The 15,267-nt window shown below is 42.1% G+C and overlaps 1 protein-coding gene across 1 annotated transcript in view; it reads left to right on the plus strand.

Moving 5' to 3' along the window:
* FGD6 (FYVE, RhoGEF and PH domain containing 6) overlaps window positions 1-15,267 on the plus strand; it is a 158,854-nt gene that overhangs the window by 71,933 nt on the left and 71,654 nt on the right. The window contains exons 3-5 of the mRNA XM_040344117.1: window positions 8,945-9,083; window positions 14,614-14,681; window positions 14,758-14,788. Coding sequence (XP_040200051.1) covers window positions 8,945-9,083; window positions 14,614-14,681; window positions 14,758-14,788 — 238 coding nt within the window. The remainder of the gene's footprint in view (window positions 1-8,944; window positions 9,084-14,613; window positions 14,682-14,757; window positions 14,789-15,267) is intronic.

A 15,267-nucleotide genomic window follows, 5' to 3' on the forward strand; every position in this document is an offset into this window, starting at 1 on the left:
TTTAAAGTAGATTGTATTTGTGTAGGACTAGACTGGAGAACATTGGTTGAGCTTTTTTCTTTCTTTTCCAATCATTTATTCAAAATTTCTGAGCTTTTTTTTTTGTAATTTCAAGGTAAAAAACAATACAATACAGAGCCTATTGGGCATACCCAGGCTCAATCACACACAAACTAAAAACGAAAATAATAATAAACAACTAAACTACTGTATACTCAACCACCTTTGCAGATTATCTAAAGTATTCTTCTATTTCCACAGATAGTCCACATAGCTTATTTTAATTACTTATGAAATTAAAGCGGAGGTTCACCCTAAATACAAACTGCAGCTTATTGAGACCGGCACAATACATACATGGAAAGTCTGCTATCGATAATTTTTTGAATTATTCAAATACCTTGATTCAGGAGACAATTCAAGGCACTTCCGGGTATCCCTCCCGCGGGAGTGGGCGTGTCATTACATTCCAAGCACCCCAATGTCTCCTGGGAGCACAGCATCCCGCTTCTCAGGAGACGAGTGATAAGACAGATTGATGAAATATGGCAGGATTTTAGTCATCACGTGACCCATGAAGCAGGTCACGCGATGATGGGAGATCGAATTCCCGGAAACATTTGCTTGTGGGCTTCACGCTGCCTACAAGCAAAATGGAAACGGCATGAAGAGCATTTTATAAAGTCAGATTTTATGCCAACAGAGTTTGCGGCACAGTAGAGACATAAAATAAGTGAGTAATATTTTTTTAACATAACAAGAGTTTAACCACTTCCATACCAGGCACTTACGCACCTTCCCGCCCAAGCCAATTTTCAGCTTTTAGCAATGTCGCACTTTGAACGACAATTGCGCGGTCCTGCGACGTGGCTCCCAAACAAAATTGGCGTCCTTTTTTCCCCACAAATATAGCTTTTTTTTTTGGTGGTATTTGATCACCTCTGCGATTTTATTTTTTATTTTTTTTTTGCGCAACAACTAAAAAAAGACAGAAAAGAAAATTTAGAAAAAAAAATTACGTTTTTATTTTTTTCTGTTAATTTTTTTGTAAATAAGTACGTTTTCTCTTTCAATTACGGGCACTGATATGGCGGCACTGATGGGCACCTATGAGATGGCATTGATAGACATCGATGAGGTAGTACTGATGGGCACAGATGAGGTGGCACTGATTGGCGGCGCTGGTATGTGGCACTGATGGTCACACACAGGTGGCACTGATGGGCACACATAGGCGGCACTGATGGGCACACATAGGCGGCACTGATGGGCACTCATGGGCGGCACAGATGGGCACTCATGGGCGGCACTTATGGGTGGCACTGATGGATACTTATGGGTGGCACAGATGGGCACTGATAGGTGGGCACTGGGCATGGATGGGCACTGTAGGGTGGCACTGATGGACACTTGGGGTGGCACTGATGGACATTGTGGGGCAGCACAGATCTACCCATGTTGCCAGTCAGTGCCCATTTGTGGGCACTGATTGGCATCTTTTTTTTTTTTTTTTTTTACATGCTTTTTTTTTTTGCCCCACCCTGGTGGTCCAGGGTGGGCTTCCCTGGTGGTCCATGTGGCGATCCGAGGGGGGGGCTGCGCTGATAAACAATCAGCGCAAACCCCCCCTGTCAGGAGAGCCGCCGATCGGCTCTCCTTTACTCGCGTCTGTGAGACGCGAGTGAGGAAGAGCCATCAACGGCTCTTCCTGTTTACATCGTGATCAGCCGTGATTCGACACGGCTGATCATGTGGTAAAGAGTCTCCGCCGGAGGCTCTTTACCGAGATCGGAGATGCAGGGTGTCAGACTGACACCCCGCATCACCGATCGCCGCGCGGCATGAAATCCTGCAGGACGTCCATGGACGTCCTGTCAGGATTTCAGAACCACTTCCCGGACGTAAATCGGCTATAGGCCGGGCGGGAAGTGGTTAAGGAAAAAACGTCAGGACCGCGGAACCCCTGCTTTAAGTACACATTACATATACACATTCACAAGCTTCTTCTTTATTAAACATAAGTATAGTGCATAGTAAGTAATTAGCATATCTTTTAGATATTTTGAGTTTTTATTTAGCAAATCAAGTCATTTTTGGAAACACTTTTTTTACAAGCTCAGTCTTCCATATTTTTTCGGTATTGTACTAAATGTAGAGATTTACTAGACGGCGCTCTCAGTGGCCCAGTTCCATGACTCATAGACTTGCATTATAAGAAGGATCGGTAGAGCACCACCAGTGTATAGCGCTGCATAACAGGAAGCCTGTGCTTGTAATGGGAAATTATGGCCATCCTCTGTACATACGAGTATATAATTGCAAGAGATATAGGGAAACTAGGTTTAAAAAATAAATTAACATAATACAATTTACAAAATACAGTAAAACCTTGGTTTGAGAGCGTTTTGCAAGACAAGCAAAAATTTTAAATACATTTTGACTTGAAATACAGCGATGTCTTGATATAAGAGTAGCGTCATGTCACAACTGAGGATAAAAGAGAAGAGAGGCACTTCTAAGTGTAGCAATATGGTTACATTTAATGAAGGTACAACAATTGACAACATATTGCTACACTTAGAGGCGCCTCTCTTCTCTTTTATACTCTGTGGCTCCTGCTGGATTTTGCCTCTAATCCCCTTGGGGAGGCTTCCATTTGTGGATGGACATTTTATGGTTACACAACCTATCACCTTGCTATAATCTTTTTATATAAACTGAAGGACCTATGAATAAATGGTTGTGGAACAAATCATTTGAGTTTCCCATATTTCTTGTGGGGAAATTTGCTTTGATATACAAGTGCTTTGGATTACAAGCATGTTTCTGGAACGAATTATGCTTGCAATCCAAGGTTTTACTGTACATAGAAAACATTATACATTTTCTTAATGCCAAAAATCTGGTCTGGTATGTCTGGATAGTTGCGCAAGCAATTCTACAAACTTCTATGTCGGCTCCAAATTATTACTGAATGTAATGTAGTCCGAGCAGGATAGAGTCACATAGAGTTTCCTGTGCTGATTTATAAACATACAGTTCCTCATGGCCTTGCAGCTAGACTACAGTAAGCATAATATTAATCACCTATTCTAGCTTCAGTAAAACCCAGACACTGTTTAGAGAATTCCAATATCTGGCTGTCCATTTAAGACTTGCATGATGGTGAACCTATCTTTTCCAGGATAACACATTGTCAAGATCTTTTAACTGTTTTACTTTATTGCTCCTAATATATTCCACTCTAAATTTACCTTATCTCTATGTGCGTTTACATGTGCTTTTAACGTAAATATTTTAATCAAATAACGTTCTCTGAATGTCAGGGTTTACATTGAACATCGGTGATGTATTCTGCTGTTTAAAATATGGGGAACATGCAGGAGACCTCTGGAGATCCACACTTCTCTGGGGTGAGCCCCGGCCCTCTCTAACCTTTGTATGTGTTTAGTCTGCTTCCTGAAGAGTTTATAATTCTGTGGAGACCTACCCCCTGATTATCCAAGGGTGGGCCCAGGCCTCATTTAAACTTGCATGTGTTTTGTGAAGCTTCTGCAAACCCAGTGATGATCTGTGAAATGCCTCTTTCGTGAGGTGGGCTATGGTTCAGTTGATCTCCTGCATGTGTCTAATGAAGCTTCATGTACAGCCAGAACTGGTTATGACTCCATTTGTTTCATGTGGGGCCAGGTCTCACCTCGCCTTGCTTCAATTCTATGTACAAGTATAGGAATAGTCCATGAATACTCCAATTTCCTAGAGGGAGCCAAGGCCCCATCTTTTTTTTTTTTATAATCTGTATTTATTAAGTAATAAGAAAAGAAAAAAACAAGTATACACAAACAGAAGTGCAGCTTACGTTAAACATGGTCCGCAAGTATCGTATTTATCAGTACAGTGCAAAGATGCAACAGAGCAACTTAAAAACAAGGTACCATTTCCCAAATAGGAACACTAATCCATTGAGGAGGGTCCACCCCTCCCCAAATCTCTTCCTCGTCCTCCATCAAATCCCGGAGTCTTGGACCCAGCCAAGCAAGGAGCCCCCACATCCCAGCGCTCAATATGGGGAGAGGGGGCCAAATGGCCTCCATCAGACCCTCCCCGACCAAAATCTGGCCCATAGGCGTCTAGAAAATAGGGGCCCCACACAACTAGGAATCCCCCCATCCAAGATGAAGGAGGCGAGACCACAGCTGCACATTGAGATCCGGCCCAAACAAGGGGCTAACCCCAGCGGCGGAAGACACCACCTGAGCTAAGCAGGTGCGCAGGGATCTATGTACTAATTCCCAAAGAAGAGGAACAAGGGAATAGAAACTAAATAAAAAAAACAAAAAAAAAACAAACAGACCAACAAAGAAACACACAAACCACAGACAGACAGACAGACAGACAGACAGACAACGACGGGGGATAGGAAAGTGGAAAGTCCAGAAAAAGAAAGAAGAGAAGAAGAAATAGGGAGATATGGTGGCCTCCACCAGGCATGCTCCACGTTGTCCCATGGCTCTGCCAATCGAAAAAATGCTGTTAGGGCTCAGCACAGCATGCCAAGGCCCCATCTAACCCAGGCTGGGCCCAGGGCTCATCTAACCTTGCATGTGTTTTGTGAATTTTCTGAAAACCAAGTGAAGGACTATGAAGCCCCCCATCCCTTCATGTGCCTAGAGAAGTGATCTATAAGGCTTAATTTCCATGGACGTTTTTGGACGTTTTTACAGCCACTCTTCTGAGCATTTTTTGCAGCTTAAAAACGGCTCTCCATGTTCGTCTATGGCCTCATGCCCACCATGATGTTTTTGAGCTGTAGATGGCTGAGCCGTTTTTAGGTGCAAAAAAAAAAAACAGGACCAGTGCGTTCTGAAGCTCCAGCCTTAAAGCTGTAAAAACGCCAGACATTAAAAAACGCAAAAAAACGCTACCACAGCGTTTTTGAGCTCCAGCTCAAAAAAAAAAAAAAAAAACATGGACAGGCGGTTTTAAGTGATAAAAAATGCTAAAAAAAGTGGCTGTAAAAACGTCCATGGAAATGAAGCCTTAAGATTCCATTTGCATGTGACTAGTGAGGCTTTTTCAAGCACAGGAATGATCTGTTGTGAGGGTTTAGCATCAAGGGCAGAGCTTAAAGGACTCTCGCAAACTTTTTTCAGCCACACATCAAAGTAACAGTGTTCTATCCACACGGGTGTTGTACTGCATAACAATGAAAACAAATATATTTTTGACTCCTTGCTATTTTTTCAGACAGCTCTGTCTATTCCTCCTTAGGGCAGAGCTTCCCCAGTTTTGGCCTTCCTGCTGATATTGTTCCTTCAGTCACCAGACTGGACTCGTGGTCTGCTGAAATACAGACTGCACATCACCCTGAACACACCATTGTGAAACACAGTGGTGGCATCATCATGTTGTGGGGATGCTTTTCTTCAACAGGGACAGGGAAGCTGGTCAGAGTTGATTGGAAGATGAATGGAAAATACAGGGAAATCTTAGAAGAAAACCTGTTAGGGTCTGCAAAAGATTTGAGACTTTGGCGGAGGTTCACCTTCCAGCAGGACAACGACCCTAAACATACAGCCAGAGCTACAATGGAATGGTTTAGATCAAAGAATATTCATGTGTTAGAATGGCCCAGTCAAAGTCCTGACCTAAATCCAATTGAGAATCTGTGGCAAGACTTGAAAATTGCTGTTCACAGATGCTCTATATCCAATCTGACAGAGCTTGAGCTATTTTGCAAAGAAGAATGGGCAAAAATGTCACTTTCTAGATGTGCAAAGCTGGTAGAGACATCCCCAAAAAGACTTGCAGCTGTAATTGCAGCGTAAGGTGGTTCTACAAAGTATTTACTCAAGGGGGCTGAATACAAATGCACGCCACACTTTTTTAGATATTTATTTGTAAAAAAAAATTTTTTTTATAATTTTTCTTCCACTTCACAATTATGTGCCACTTTGTGTTGATCTATCACATAAAATACCAATAAAATGCACTTACGTTTTGGTTGTAACATGACAAAATGTGCAAAATTGCAAGGGGTATGAATACTTTTTTTAAGGCAGTGTATATAGGTGGCTGTTGAACTGGTCCACTTAAACGCACACTGCCCTCCTAAGATCTCTAATGTTTAGGTGCAAATAATTACATTCTTAATCAGTACTCCGGCTGTTACCTCAGACAGTATATCATCTTGCATGAGACATTTTATTATTGTTTTTATCTTTATCAGGAATAAAAGGGTGACTAATTAGTCTCAATGCCTATATTCAGGAAGATGCCATGTGAGAGATTATATAAAAAGAATGCAAGCTTTTATACAATTAGTATGTGAACTGACTTCTCAGAATTCATATAATCAACAGACAGTTTCTTGTTAAGTTTATAAAGATTGTTTAAAATGAAACACTTCAACATTTCAATATATATTGGGGGAGATTTGCTAAAACTGGTGCACACAGAATCTGGTGCAGCTGTGCATATTAACCAATTAGATTCTAACTTCAGCTTGTTCAATTAGGCCGGGTTCACACTGGTAAGACAAATGCTCCGACATTGGGAGCTCATGTCGCATGACATGTGCAAATCAATGTTTCCATATGAGAGCCGTCCTAACTGGTCAGACACAAGTCGATCCCTGCACTACTTTTGGTCCGACTTTGGTCGTACTTCAGCCCACTGAATATCATTGAAGTCGGATCAAAGTAGGATCCTTGTCCTAACCATCTGACTTGTGAACATCCAACATGGTGATTGCAGCAGCAGTAAAAGGAATTTATGTCACACTGATGTTGTTTTTGATTGGTCAAAAGACAAGTCAGACTATCACAAAGTTGGATCAAAGTAGTATCCTGTTAATTCAAGTCGGATGGCTGTAGGACCGATGTCGCAGAGCAAAGTAGGATGACAGTCGTATGAACCCAGCCTGAAGCTTTGACAGGCTGGGTTCATACGACTGTCATCCTACTTTGCTCTGCGACATCGGTCCTACAGCCATCCGACTTGAATTAACAGGATACTACTTTGATCCAACATGACAGTCATACCACCATCATCCTACATCGCTCTGCAACATCGGTCCTACATTGGTCCTGCATCCATCCGACTTCAATGAACTGGGATCCGACTTTACATTCTGTTTTAGGAAGGATATTTCTGCCCTCATCCCATCAATATGTGCAGTTAAGGTGGTTCTGCACGTTTATATGGCTTCCATAATTAGTTTCAGGGAGGGTCCCGACTTCCCCCTCTGCCAGTGCCATTTCCCCCACATCCTTGCTGGGAAATCTATCTAGGGAGAGGCCTCTTCTCATCGCCATACTTCTGGTGGGCAGCGGGCTTATGTTGCCAGGATTAGTGGGCGATTGATCAGCCCTTCTCCGCTGTGTGTTACTGGGGCCTTGCTCCGCTGCCTCATGGTCGCCACCATCTTGGGATCCCCAGGCAAAGCGAAAGCGAAGAGACGGTCCATGGCAGATTCCATGGGTGCCGGCCCGTATTTCACCATATCTCTATGTTCCGCCAGGTCCAGGTAGTGTACCAGTGCTGGTGCTGCAGAGAATCTGTGTCTCTGACACTCAGGATAAATTGTCCCGGGCCGGAGCTTCTTCACACCGCTGTTCACATATCAGCTGCTAGCTCCACCCTGGGATCCAACTTTGATCCCCGACAATACCAGGCACTGTGTCCGGTATCAATCTTTAGGGGGAGCTCCACGAAAAATTTAAAAAAAGAAAAAACACGGCATGGGTTCCCCCTCAAAGAGCCCTTAGCTCTAGAATGGATTTTAAGGGGAACCCAAAATCCATACCAGACCTTTATCTGCGCGCACAGCCCAGCAGGTCAGGATAGGGGGTGGGAACGACCGAGCGCCCCCCCCACTGAACCGTATCAGGCCACATGCCCTCAACATGGGGGGTGGGTGCTTTAAAGCAGGGGGGTCCTGCGCCCCACCCCAAAGCACCTTGTCCCCATGTTGATGGGGGGAAAAGGCCCTCTTCCTGACAACCCTGGCTGTTGGTTGTTGGGGTCTATGGGCAGGGGGCTTATCAAAATCTGGAAGCCCCTTTTAACAAGGGGCGCCCAGATCCCGGCCCCCATCTAATGGGAAAGAGTATGGGGTACATTGTACCCCTACCCATTCACCTAAAAAAAAAGTGTCAAAAATATAACACAGTACAGAGGTTCTTAAAGTAATTTATTAAGACCGCTCCGGCGTCTCTTCCGACTTCCTCCCCTCTCCGGCTCTTCTCCCTCTTCTAGCGACGTCTTCTGCCTCTGGCGGGTCTTCTAGCCCTCTCTGGCTGTTCTCCCTCTGTCCACTGTCTTCTGCCTCTGTTGGATCTGTTCTTCTTTCGATATTGATGCGACGCTCTCTCCCGCTCTAATGCTGCGTGGGTGGTGTGCCACTACTTATAGTGGCATGGGGTCACCAGGTGACGTCATATGGAGGCCCCGTCCCTTATGACATCATCACCCCATCGCAGCCCATTGATTTCAGTGGCACTCATTTAAAGTAGTTCCTGCACTACTTTGATGTTATTTGAGTACTTGAGAGTGTCACATCAAAGTTGAACTCAAAATCGCACAACTTTAAAGTCACACTAGTGTGAACGGAGCCTAAAACCTAGAAGTTGATTGGTTACCATGCACAGGTGCACCAGATTTTGTGTGCACCAACTTTAGTAAATCTCTACCAACTTGGTTGTCCGTAAAAGTTCAGTTTATTACAGTTTTTCTCCAAAAAAAGATCAGAACACTCAGTAATGTTTTTTGGCATAGGTAGGAATTTTTTTTATTATTATTTGTATTGAATTTTACCACTTTTATTAGGATGACACCTATTAAATGCATTGCACTTAGTTCAACTATTACATTTTTAATTTATTTTTAATAGCTTTAAAAGCTTCAGCCTGTCATCTAATAATTTTTCTGTGGTCATTTGTAGTGAAGCATCCCAAGAAGACCCTGAGGATGATATGGGTATGGTCCTCTCAGATGAAGAAGAAATACTCAATAGCTCAGATGAGGATGAATTTAGCTCGGACTCCAGCAAAGCAGATCTTGATAATCTGGAATGTAAATCGGTATGTAAATATGCCTGCATGTGATGCAGTTCTCTTCCTGGGTATATTTAGGTTGTTCTGGTTCCTCACTAGTACATTTGTATATGTAACAAGGCCAGTATGCTGGCCTGAATTTATGGGAGGAGACCGGGGGTATTTATTTAACCAGCCCACTCACCTGTGGTCATTGTTGGTTTCCTGTGAGCAATACCCACCCTCCCATCCCCTTTTTACGGCATTTCTCAAATTAATTTCTCTCCACAAAATATTCATCTGTAATCTTGGGTATGCCCCCTTATCTTGGCATACCGTCCATCAGATCAGGGCACACTTCAGGTCTCTTTCATGTGGTAAGTCTTATGTTAAGTCTATCTATCTTGTTCATATCCATATCGGACATAGGGCTTCGACCATAAATTATAATAACATTTGTATGGCATTCGTGAATCATTTTGTCTTTATACTGTATGTGTATCATGCACTGGAAATTTAGTGAGATCACATAATGAGAGATCTGCCTGACTCATTGAGATTTCTTCTCCACTTTGCTATGATTTCATCAACGTCATCAGCTTGTGGGCAGATGCACCTGAACTATGGTTTATTTCCTTTTCTCCAAAGTAAAGCAAAGGCAAGGATTTTCAGATGGCGATGCAGTGAATTTATAATACAGGGGAATATCAGGATAGGATATCTCTTTGCTCAGAAGCACCCTATGATTGCTCTGCTGTTCCGCCCTCCAAAAATGTTTTCTTGCTAATCCTAATCCAAACCAAAAAAAAAACTTTTGACTGGTATTTCGTTATTTATTTTACATGCTGTTTATTCTGAGGGATTCCGGAAATGAGGTGTCTCTTTAACAAATTTATGGTGTCAGGCATTTTGAGAGGTTTATATTTTTGCATCCTGCAATATCTGATTATCTCACATTTCAGAGAATACAACAGCAGGAGCAGGGTTGACAACTTTTAGTAAATTTACAAACCGTTTGTAAAATCCATAACTGTTGCATTTGTCCAGGAATGTCGGTTACCGGCCTACATGTCCGTAATGGACATTCAAGGACAGATGCAAAAAGTACAGATTTTACAAACTGTTTGTAGAATTACAGAAAGTTGGCAACCCTGAGCCGGAGTCAGATTCTCTTGTTTGAATTTGCAATGTCCCTAGTAGAAATGGGAACTTTAGTGGGAAGATCTAATTGCTGACGTCCCTATTAAAAAAAAATGTAGCATACCCGTGAGCAATCCAATCTACCATTGCCATCAATTCAAAACTATTTTGACTTGACTTAACTTATTAACTAGTAAACCTAAGTTCCAGAACAAATGCTCTCTATTTCCTTTTAATATGTCCACATCTTATGCTTGCAAAATCAATTTTTCCTGTACAAAAATCATTATCGGTATAGTTTGGTCCATATAAAGCTGTGGGTTACACGCACCCATGGTCTAGTAAAACATGGTCCAAAATGAGTTTAACGCTACCTTGTGTATGTTTTTTAAGTTACCAGCAAGCAGTGATTTAAAGCAATTTTGATATTTTTGTTAGCAAATTGTATTTTAAAATGTGTTTTTCCAGCTCAGTTTTCTTGCAGGTTTCCATTATACTACATCGGTGTAATTGCCCAAACAACTATTAAAAAGACTTAAAGGGGGTTTAAACCTTCGTCCTATGCATTAAGGTGGAAAAAACACCTTGCAGTCACAGACCCCCCCCCCCCGAGCCCCCGTTTCTACTTACCTGAGCCCCGAATCTCCATGGGCGCGATCTCGCGTGGCTTTCCCCCATCTCCTGTCGGCTCTTCATTGGATAATTGATAGCAGCGCAGCCATTGGCTTCCGCTGCTGTCAATCAAATCAATGATGCGGCGCGTCTGGGGGCGGGGACAAGTCATACACTAGGAGGCTATGGCAGCCAGGTGTATCACACGGGAACGTGCTCGCAAGGTAACCCCCTCGGGAGAGAGCTTCCCAAAGGGGGTTAGCACTTGTGGGGAGGAGCCGCCGTAGGACCCCAGAAGAGGATGATCGGGGCCACTCTGTGCAAAACTAACTAAGTGGAGGTAAGTATGACAATAAAATAACTAACCTTTAGTATCCCTTTAATAGTGCTATGAGGCTGTGCTGATTATCTCTGAGTTGTCCTGAAAGACTAGGGTCTGGGGTTTGATTCTGGATAAAGTTTGTATTGTGTCCAGATGGTACCTAATATGAATTTCCTGCACATGACCTCACAACTTAGTTCAGTATCTGTAACTTGGCAAGTATACCCAACAGATAAGGCCATTATCCAAAGGATCACGATGAGTATTAACTGACTTAGCAGCACTGGTGAGGCAGACAAAATCCCAAAAGTTTCCTTTTTTTCTTTTTTTTTTACACAAAGGAAGCTATAAACCTAGGTATGCTCTGCTTCCCGTTTCGTAATACAGCACAGTGCTTTACTGTCATAAAAATGTGTAGATCGCCAACGATTTTGTCTTGGCAGTTTTTAAAGTGGAATTCAAGTCTATCACTAACAATTGAGTATTATCTGTGATACTTATTTATTTGTACTAACATACAATTTGTCAGGACAAGCTTTCGGGGTATGCCCCCCTGCTTCAAGGTCCAAGCCATACTAATACACAAAGTTTTAGCACTGCTGAAGTTGGTAGTGCTTGGACCTTGAAGAAGGGGACAAAGCCCAAAAGCTATGGCTACCATTGCCTCAAGCAAGTCCGTCACTAACTATTTTTCATAAATGTCCCCCCCCCCCCCCCACACCTATCCTATCTACATTGCGTAAAAAAAAAACAGATCTGTATACTTACCTTAATTTAGTCTAGTCTGGTCACGTGATCCTGCAGCTCCGGCTCACCTGTGTTATGGAGTGCTTGACAAATGTTAGAAATTCCAAGAGCTGTGACATCTCCCATGGCCCAGCTGCTGTCAGCGCTCCCTCCTCTTCTCTGCAGCTGCTGCTGACTGGCACAGGGCTGCAGGATTATGTGATTGGAAAATACTTTGCCAGTGGCTGCTTAGGCCCAAACCGTGTATCTTAGAAGAAAGTGCCATGCTTCTCCATACCCGCTCGGTAATACCGGTATTTACTGCGGTCTCTCAATAGAGTGGTGGGGGGGGAGTACATTGAAGGTGAATGTAGGTGGCTGGGGGTTTCTCAGAACAGACAAAGTGACAGATTATGTTTAACATGCATTCAGCCTCTAAGGCTGCATTCACACCTAGGCGTATATACGCCTGAAGCGTGCCGCTCGTGCCGCTGGAGGGGCGAATTTACATTGATGTCTATGAGATGGTTCACATCTCACGCCGAACGCCGAAACGCCATACGCCTGCCACCTGAAAACAAGTCCCGGACCCTTTTTTTCAGGTGGCTTTCGGCGTTCGGCATAGACATCAATGTAAATGATTTGTAAAAAAAAAAAATTAACAAATCGCGGCAAAATACGCCGCGTTACAGTGTAAATGCAGCCGAAATGTGGACCAAAACATTTATATGAAATAGCCTAAAAAAAATAACAACCATAAAATAAAAAATAAATACATCCAAAGTACTCTCCTGTAAACATTACAATAACTTACTGTCAATATGCATCTTAAATGTTTTTGCAAAAGCTACAGTATGTTATGTGGTTTTGCTGAAAATTCTCTTCCTAAATCTAGCTTTATAATAAACATACACAATAAAGAATCTAACATGTAAATGAAAATTAAATACATGTATTCAGACTTTTTTTTTGTCTGTGTAACATTATAAATGTGCATAATTGTCGTTTCTTAATTATCTGCAAACATTGCCGTTCGCGGATAAATCTGCATCATAAAAACAAATCATTAGGGATATTCAAATTGAATTCATGTAGCAAACAAATTGTTGTGCAGCTGACAGCTGTGTCATCCATACCTTTGACCCAGCTCCAGACAACCCACACATTTTGTAAGATCACACCAAGGATTGTTCCCCATTTCAACATGCAACACTCAATAGCATATTTTTTTTTTTTGTATCCTGCAACAATAAGTATTACTCAGTAAAATGAGAATGTGAAGTGTAAGCTTTTTGTTATCAGTTTAATATTTTTTTTTAAGTTTGCTGTATAGCATAGCTGATTTTGCAGTATGTTACATTGATTTCAATAGCACCCATAAAATGAGACCACCGTATTTGGTGGGGGATGAGTAATTGCCTTGGACCCCCATCTACCTGATGGGGGGGCCCCCATGAAGCAAAAGAAGGTTTCCCCCCCCTCCCCTTCTCCTACTACACAGACCTCTTAGACAGCTTTATGTAAGACAGCTGATGTTTTTGCTCTAACATCCCTTTACTTAGGTTGCATTAACACCTGAGCGTTTTGTCACCTGAAGCACGACGCTCCAAAACACTAGAGGGGAAAAAATACATTATTCTCAATGGAGATGGTTCACATCTCCACTCCAAAACGCCTGATGCCGAACGCCTGAAGCTCAAACAAGTTCCGGACCCTTATTTGTCGCGCAAATTGGGCGTTTTTGAGCGTTTGTATTTCCCATAGAAAGTAATGGAAACGGATTCAAGCGACTAGCGCGACAACGAGCGTTTGCTACGGGCGTTTTGTCGCTTTAATCAATAGAACATTTCACCCAGGCAGAAGATAAATAAAATCTACCAACATAGCAACAAGTGATAAAAAGATGATAATTTATCCTATTGGCTAAAATAAAAAACTTTGAAGTACAAAAACGTCGGACGACGCTGTATGCAAACGCGCAAATACGCATGAATACGCGCGACAAAACGCCGGAAAAAAACGCCCGAAAAAACGACCAAACAAGCTACGCTCAGGTGTGAATGCAGCCTAAAGGAAAATATACTGTGTACTTTGCAAATGCAGTTGCACTCATTTTCCCCAGAGCTTAGTGAATGTGGTAAAACTTCACTTTGTAAAGAATTCCTAATCGGGTGCAAGGAGAAAAAAAAAAAAAAGTAACATGTTTGCTTGCACATGATTGGACGATGAAAATAATGTTTACTCATCTCTGGGGGAAATGAGTACAACTACACTTTCTAAGAGCACAGCCTATTTATTTGTCTTTAGTAAATCTACCCCATTGTGTCGGTAGCCATGCTGGTTATATAAGAGCATATGGCTTCTGGTTGTCAGTTGACAACACATTGATAGAGTAGGGAATGTTTACAACCTCTGGCATATACTTTATTTGCTGTCTGTGTCCCCATTGGAAGATTTTGCCCCAAATTCCTGTCTCAGCAGTGTGTCAAAGACCCAGAAAGTGATGGGTAAAGCTCTACAATGGAGACATAGACACTGCTTTAAGTAGGACATTAAAGGGTAAAATCTGTCATATTTTTATTGCTGCCTGTCATTCTGTATCAGTGACCCCAGTTACCCTCATTTTGTGTCCTGATGCTACAGGGACATAACAGGGATGGGGGTAGCGTTCATCAGTAAAACATGACAGGAGTTCAAACCTTCCACCGCCATATCAAACGCTACAGCATAGTCATTATAAAGCAGCTTCTATTAAACCATACACATTTTTATATGCAGGAAAAGAAACCAAGAAAGAAGACAAAAGTATACTACATTGCTAAAGAGATCATGAGCTCAGAAAAAGTGTAAGTATTACAGATTTCTCTTTTATAAATGCTTAGGATAATTTGGATTCTCACAATTTTTTTTTTAAATTAACAGGTTTGTTGATGTCCTTAAGCTGTTGCATATTGTAAGTACAGTACTCTTTTCTTCTCAATTATATATAGATTTTTATCCACTTGTTTTTACATTATTCATTTATCTTATGACTATAAGGCTGGTGTCTGTGGCCGGGTTTGAGGACATGGCACTGACATGGATGGCCTCATTCCTACAGAATAGAACTCAGAGGGTAAGACTAGGGGCGTATTATTCATCTAATAGCTCCTTGTCCTGCGGGGTTCCTCAGGGTTCGGCGCTATCGCCGATATTATTTAATATCTACATAAGGCCGCTACTATATATTATTCGGCGCCATAATCTTAGCTTTCACGTTTATGCAGACGATACGCAGATTTATTTTAAGCTACCTAAAAATTAGGAAGTCCAGGTAGATGTGGCATCCTGCCTGGAGGAAATACAGTCCTGGATGGGAGCCAATTATTTAAAACTTAATGGCTCAAAAACAGAATGTATTATTATCAGTAATCAGAGCAAAACCAGTTTGAC

This window comes from Rana temporaria, chromosome 3 (assembly GCF_905171775.1).
Source record: "Rana temporaria chromosome 3, aRanTem1.1, whole genome shotgun sequence".
In the NCBI taxonomy this organism is placed as follows: Eukaryota; Metazoa; Chordata; class Amphibia; order Anura; family Ranidae; genus Rana; species Rana temporaria.